General features: G+C 46.3%; 1 protein-coding gene across 1 annotated transcript; it reads left to right on the forward strand.

Annotated features, from left to right (window-relative positions):
• Positions 1-510: 510 nt before the first annotated feature.
• LOC115173333 (uncharacterized protein K02A2.6-like) lies at positions 511-4,400 on the forward strand (the record flags this gene model as incomplete). Its single annotated transcript, XM_029731323.1, has 1 exon — positions 511-4,400. A coding segment is annotated over exon 1 (3,816 nt), but the record flags the coding sequence as incomplete, so codon positions are not given.
• Positions 4,401-7,889: the final 3,489 nt, after the last annotated feature.

Below are 7,889 nucleotides of genomic sequence, written 5' to 3' on the forward strand. Positions count from 1 at the left end.
CTGTAAACCAACATTTTCCGTGGTGAGCTGACTTCCTAGTTAATTTACATGATTAGTTTAATCACGTAATAATAATTACAGAGAATTGATTTGATAAAAGAACAGTCTTCACATTTAATGATAAGTCAGAGACACAACACAACATATGACATTGCTTGGATACTCATGAGAAAGAACGCCTTCACAGACGCGGATATTGTCAAATAATGGTTTTTGGCCTCAGCCGAAATTTATGAGGATTTCACAAACAAGGAAGCTATTTTAAATCATGTTGTTATAGTGTGGACACTATATAAATAATTACATGGTTATTATTGGCATTAACCTTGACCTTTCCCCTTTGATGATGTCATCACCAAGAGTGAGTTCTGTGCAATGTGATTCTACCACCGACTGAGTGGGCTATATAGTTCTGTTATATTTGTACCGTTTGTACCTGGCAATACACCTTTAGGTTTGGGTTGAAAGTAAAGGAAAGTAATATCGAAATGCGTGTGGCCATTCCTTGTCAAGTTACTACACCTTTTTGGCGACGAGGATAAAACTTTATCAACTTGTACAGGGCGAGTTAGCTAGCTAGCTTAATGAGCGACGGAGAGCAGGTGCCACTGGACGGAAACGCCGACGGGGACAATCAGCAGCAAGTGCAAATCGCTAACGAGGATCAAGGACAGGTTGGCGTTATAATGGCAATGTTTGGGACTATCACTGAGTTTGTGGAAGAGAACGAAGACTGGACGGAATATGTGGAAAGGTTGGGACACTTTTTCTTGGCAAATGGAATCATAGATGAGGCTAAACAGCGCTCTATTCTCTTGAGTGTGTGTGGGGCTAAAACCTACAAGCTAATGAGGAATTTGGCTACACCACGGAGACCGGGAGAAATTCCTTTTGGGGATCTAGTTGCTCTCGTTCAGACTCACCACAATCCAAAGCCTTCAGTGATTGTCCAGAGGTTCAAGTTTAACGGCCATTTTCGGAAAACAGGTCAGTCTGTTGCTAACTTTGTTGCTGAATTACGGGAACTCTCTGAACATTGTGAGTTTGGGGCTATGTTAGAGGACATGCTCCGTGACAGATTAGTCTGTGGCATTAATGAGGACAGCATACAGCGCCGGTTGCTTGGGGAAGCCACACTGACTTTCAAGAGGGCATTGGAACTATCTCAAGGGATGGAGATGGCCGCTAGTAATGTGAAAATTATTCAAAAGGCCAATAGTGAAAGTTGTGCAGTGCATCAGGTGACAAAAGAGGCGGCAGGAAAAAGGGGAAAAGCAGTGGAATGTTTCAGATGTGGAGGGACACATTATGGTAACAACTGTAAGTTCATGGAGACTGTCTGTCACAATTGCAACAAAAAGGGACATTTAGCAAAAAAATGCAGGGGTCCTAGGAGCAAGCCAGAGGGTGGGCGGACTGGGCTGGGCAAGTTCACAGCACCAAAGCCTCAGTCAGCAGCGCACCACCTAGAGAGCACAGAGGAGGAGGACGAGCATTGTTCCTACAACATGTTTAATGTGAGGGAGCCGCGCGCAGAGCCTATTTATGCTACAGTGGAGGTAGATGGAAAGCAGATGAGGATGGAGGTTGACACGGGGGCCTCTGCCTCTGTCATAAGTGAGGAGACCTACAAACAAAAATGGGGCTCAAGACAGGTTTCTGCCCTCACACCGGCAGGGATCAGACTGCGTACGTACACCGGGGAGACCATACCATTGCTTGGGGCTCTAGAAGTGAACATTGCATACAACAGCCAGGAAGCGAGAGCACGGCTCCTGGTGGTGAAAGGGAATGGGCCTAGTTTACTAGGGCGTGACTGGCTAAACAAAATACAACTGAGCTGGGGTGAGATAAAACACACCCGAGTGACTGAGGATGTCATTCAAAAATACCCAGAGATTTTCAAAGAGGAACTGGGCACACTGCAGGGCACTACAGTTAAGCTGTTCGTGGATCCTCAGGCCGAGCCTCGCTTTTTCAAGCCCAGGACAGTGCCTTACGCCATGAAAAAGAAAGTGGAAGATGAGTTGGAGCGGCTGCAGGAAGCAAACGTCATTACTCCCGTTCAGTTCTCCCGCTGGGCAGCTCCTATCGTTCCCGTTCTGAAAAGTGACGGCACGGTGCGTATATGTGGGGACTACAAACTCACCATCAACAGGGCCTCTAAGCTAGACGCTTACCCGCTGCCACGGGTGGAGGACTTGTTCGCGACACTGGCAGGAGGCAAGACGTTCTCAAAGCTTGACATGAGTCACGCCTACCAACAGCTCCTCCTGGACGAGGACTCAAAAGAGTATGTCACAGTCAACACGCACAAAGGCTTGTTCAGGTACAACCGCTTGGTTTTCGGAGTGGCGTCCAGCCCAGCCATTTTCCAGAGGACAATGGACAATCTGCTGCAGGGGATCCCTCATGTAGCAGTGTACCTGGATGACATCCTGGTTACAGGGGAGACGGAGGAGGAGCACCTCCACCATCTGGACCAGGTGTTAAAGAGATTCTCTGAGGCAGGGCTGCGCCTGAAGCGTAGCAAGTGCACATTCCAAGCACAGAGTGTGACATACCTAGGTCACAAGATCACAGCGCAGGGTCTGTGTCCTGTGGAGGACAAAGTCAGGGCAATCAAGGATGCTCCAAACCCCAAGAATGGGTCAGAGCTCAGGTCGTTCCTGGGCATGGTGAACTACTATGGGAAGTTCCTCCCTGAGCTGTCAACAGTGTTGGCTCCACTTTATCAGTTGCTCCACAAAGACTGTAAATGGAAGTGGGGGCCAGCACAAGAGAAAGCTTTCAAGGAAGTGAAAGCACTACTACAATCAGCACAACTTCTGGTTCATTTTGACCAAGACAAAGAGATCATCCTGTCATGTGACGCCTCACCCTATGGCGTCGGGGCAGTACTCTCTCATCAGATGGAGGACGGGTCAGAGAGACCCATTGGATTTGCATCACGTACGCTGACGAGTGCTGAGAAGGGTTATTCACAGTTAGACAAGGAAGGTCTGGCCATAGTCTTTGCTGTGAAACGCTTCCATCAGTACCTCTACGGTAGTCATTTCACCATATGCACTGACCACAAACCACTGATGAGCCTTTTTAGTGAATCAAGATGCATTCCGCCCATGGCTTCAGCAAGGTTACAGCGTTGGGCCCTGACACTGTCGGCTTACCAGTATACGATAGTGTATAGAGCGGGGAAGGACAATGCAAATGCAGACGCGCTCAGCCGTCTCCCGCTACCAGAGATGCCTGCCACAACTGTGGTGCCTCCCGAGACAATTTTCCTAATGGAGAGATTGTCAAACTCACCTGTGAATGCCAATCAGATCAAACAGTGGACAGACCGGGATCCTATCCTGTCCCAAGTGAAAAGATTCCTGATGCAGGGTTGGCCTCCTGTCATAGAGGATGATGGACTAGGACCTTACGCAAAGCGCAAAACGGAGCTGAGTGTGCAGGATGGCTGCATACTCTGGGGGTCCAGAGTGGTTGTTCCACCCCCTGGCCGTGCACAAGTCATGGATGAGGTCCATGAGGCTCACCCGGGTGCCTCCCGGATGAAAAGTTTAGCCAGATCTTACATCTGGTGGCCTAACATGGATCAGGAGGTAGAAGACAAAGTTAAATCATGTTCTGAGTGCCAGATCAACCAGAAGATGGCGCCGCCCGCGCCACTACATCTGTGGGAGTGGCCTGACCACCCATGGTCTAGGCTGCATATAGATTTTGCAGGCCCTTTCATGGGTCACATGTTCCTTGTCATGGTGGACGCACACTCCAAGTGGCTGGAGGCGCACATCATGAGCAACATCACAGCGACCACAACCATCGAAAAGCTTCGGCAGGTGTTTTCAACCCATGGTCTGCCGGACTCTCTGGTGTCCGACAACGCAACAACGTTTACCTGTGATTTGTTCCAAGAATTCATGCGGAGAAACGGGATCCGCCATGTCCGCAGCGCCCCGTTTCACCCGGCCTCAAACGGCTTAGCGGAGCGGGCTGTGCAGACACTGAAAGAGGGGCTCAAAAGGATGACTGGGGGAACCATCACTACTAAGCTCTCTCGGTTCTTGTTCCAGTACCGCATCACGCCACAAACAACAACAGGACAGGCTCCAGCGGTGATGTTAATGGGCAGAAGGCCAAAAGCTCACCTGGATCTACTGCGTCCGAACATCAGAGCACGAGTGGAACGGAAGCAGGAGAAACAAAAAGAGAGACATGACCACCACGCAAGGGAGAGACAGTTAAAACCCAATGACACTGTCTACATCCGCAACTTCACAAGCAGCCAACGCTGGTTGCCAGGTATCATTCTGAGTCAGAGTGGTCCCGTCTCCTTTGTGGTCAAACTGACTGATGGTCGAGTCATGCGCAGACACCAGGACCATCTCCGCCTGCGCTATGACAAAGACAAGACCATGTTTTCAGACGGAACAGCTGTGGGTGGTAGTATACAAGTTGAAATCCCACAGGAAACAGCATCTGAGGAACAGGGGCATTCAGTGGTTCCAGCAGAGGGTGATGGACATTCTCTCACAAACACCCAACCCGCTCCTGTGCCCTCAGACCCAGCTCCACTGGGACATGCCTTACCTGTGTCTCGTAGCACACCAGGAGTACTGCGCAGATCACAGCGTAGTCACAAGCCTCCTGAAAAACTAACTCTGTAGTTGAGACTGAGAGACTCGTGGTGTTAGTGTTTGTTTGGAGCAGCAGACCTAGTTGAAAAGAAATAAGGACTGTCATTTTATTGTTGTTGTTTTGGTTACATTTACCGTAACACCAGCAGAAGTTCTACAGTGTGGTGTAGTAAGGAGAAGAAAACACTAATGTGGTTTACTTGTTAACTTTATGTTTTCCTTACAGGGGGGGGATTTAAATTGAGGGGGGAGAAGTGTTATAGTGTGGACACTATATAAATAATTACATGGTTATTATTGGCATTAACCTTGACCTTTCCCCTTTGATGATGTCATCACCAAGAGTGAGTTCTGTGCAATGTGATTCTACCACCGACTGAGTGGGCTATATAGTTCTGTTATATTTGTACCGTTTGTACCTGGCAATACACCTTTAGGTTTGGGTTGAAAGTAAAGGAAAGTAATATCGAAATGCGTGTGGCCATTCCTTGTCAAGTTACTACACATGTTAAGGGACTAAAACTCTGACTCGACCATAATAAGACGCATAGAAGACATTGGTGAGGACATCGGTAAGCAACTGATTACTGACATATCCGTGGCGCCGTGTTTTAGTATTTCGCTTGACGAAGGCGCTGATGTAAGTGACATTGCCCAATTATGTGTTTGGGTCTGCTTCTCTCAAAATGAGTCGTTCAGAGAGGAACTTTTATGTATAATGCCCTTTCAGGGACAAACACAAGGATAGGATATTCTGAAAGCCCTTGTTACATTTGTTGGTGATAATAATATTGACTGGTCTAATCTGGCATCTGTGTGCACTGACGGTGCCTCAAACACGCGAGGGAAGGAGAAGGGACTCATAGGCCTGATGAGAAAGAGAGGATATTCCAGAATAAGTTACGTTTCATTGTATCATTCATCATGACGCACTTGTGGCTAAACTCAAAGACTGTGACTTACAGAATGTGACGCAGCAAGTTGTGCGCGTGGAGCTGCAGGCAAATGACACATTGCAAGGTGAACTAAGATCAGGTGTTACCCATTTCTGGCGCCTTGCATCAGGCACAGAGTATCCACTTCTGAAGCAGTGTGTGCAAAATGTGACATTTTTTGTCAGCACTCATTCCTGTGAAGCAACATTTTCAACAATGAACATTGTGAAGCAAAAACAGAGAAACAGACTGACCAATGCACACCTGGACTGCCTCACAAGGATAGCAACAAAACTATACATTCAGAATGAATTCAGTCAAGGAGCAGAAGGGACATTTTCACCCATCCAACTACTGAGGTAACCCTTAATATGGGTCTTATACATGTGATGTAGCCTATTTAATGTGTGCATGTATATATTTGTGATGTGCTGTACATCAAATCAATTGCATGTGCTCTATTGTACTCAATAATATTGGAAGAAAAAGTACTACAAATTAAAATTCTGTGCGGCCCTCTGAATGATTGTCTCAACCCAAAGTGGCCTCCTTACAAAAAATAGTGAGTAACACTGCTGTAAACCATGTCATTCTGGTGAATAAACTGTCTTTCATAGGGTTGGGTACTGATGGTTGCCGATGGTTTCATAATTAGCTCAATGACAGAACTCAGGCCATCAAGGTAGATGGGGTCGAATCTGAGTTCCTTGAGTTACATAACAAGGTGCCCCAAGGTTCGATACTCAGCCCACTACTGTTTACACTCTATATAAATTACATAGGTAATAATGTAAAAATACAATTATTAAATTGTATGCAGATGATACAGTGTTGCATTCCATTGCTCCATTGATTGACCAAGCCTTTTCACATTTGAAGTCTGACTTTCAAGCACTGCAGAGGTCACTATTGGATCTAAAGTTTGTGGTAAATGCAAACAGAACGCATGCTGTTTTCTAAGTCCCGTAACACAGATTTAAATTCATTTGTAATGACTAGTTCGAATGGCACACAAATTGAGTGTCCTATCCTACAAAAATCTTTGTATCTGGCTTGATGACAAACGGTCATTTAAAAAACATGTCACTAAGCTGGTGAAGAAGTTGGAAGTTCAAGGTTGGTTTCTTTTACAGAAACAAAGCATGTCTGACTTTTGTTAAAAGGAAGGAAATTGTCCAGGTCACTTGTCTACGTTAGATTATGAGGATATTTTCTAAATGCATGCAGCAGCACCAACACTTAAACCACTAGACGCCGTTGTCCATTGTGCCCTTAGGTTTATTACTGGAGATAGTTATAGAACTCACCATTGTGTTTTGTATGTAAAAACAACGCAAGCAGCATTTTCTTGGGTTGATCTACAAAGCACTCATGCAGAAACTTCCTATGATCATCATTAATTGAATTTAGACTTACAAATGACCAAACCCGGTCTCAGGCTTGTATTTATTATGGATCCCCATTAGCACTCTTTCTGGGGTCCAGCAACATAAGACAGTTACATACAGTTAAAAATACATGACATTCCATTTCATAACACCTTACCCAACACATTCAGTGTGTTCCCTCAGACCACCACCACATATCTACAAAACAAAATCCATGTGTATGTGTGTAAAGAGTGCGTGTCTTAAGGTGCGTGGGGCAGCAGGTAGCCTAGTGGTTAGCAACCTTTCGGCCAGTAACCGAAAGGTTGCTGGATTGAATCCCCGAGCTGACAAGGTAAAAATCTGTCTTTCTGCCTCTAAGCAAGGCAGTTAACCCACTGTTCCCTGGGGGCTGACGATGTGGATGTCGATTATGGCAGCCCTCACACCTCTCGGATACAGAGGGGTTGGGTTAAATGCAGAAGACACATTTCAGTTGAAGGCATTCAGTTGTATAACTGACTAGGTATCCCTTATCATGGGTCTCTTCGCTGTTCCATAAGGTGTATTTTCATGTTTTATTAAATCTGATTCGACTGCTTGCATCAGTTACCTGATGTGGAATAGTTTCATATGTGCCTCCCATAGTCTGTTCTGGACTTGGGGATTGTTAAGAGACCTCTGGTGGCATGTCTTGTAGGGATGGGTGTCTGAGCTGTGTGCTAGTAGTTTAAACAGACCTCTGGTGGCATGTCTTGTAGGGATGGGTGTCTGAGCTGTGTGCTAGTAGTTTAAAACAGACCTCTGGTGGCATGTCTTGTAGGGATGGGTGTCTGAGCTGTGTGCTAGTAGTTTAAACAGACCTCTGGTGGCATGTCTTGTAGGGACGGGTGTCTGAGCTGTGTGCTAGTAGTTTAAACAGACCTCTGGTGGCATGTCTTGTA

The sequence above is a fragment of the Salmo trutta genome, chromosome 34, assembly GCF_901001165.1.
Source record: "Salmo trutta chromosome 34, fSalTru1.1, whole genome shotgun sequence".
Lineage (NCBI taxonomy): Eukaryota > Metazoa > Chordata > Actinopteri > Salmoniformes > Salmonidae > Salmo > Salmo trutta.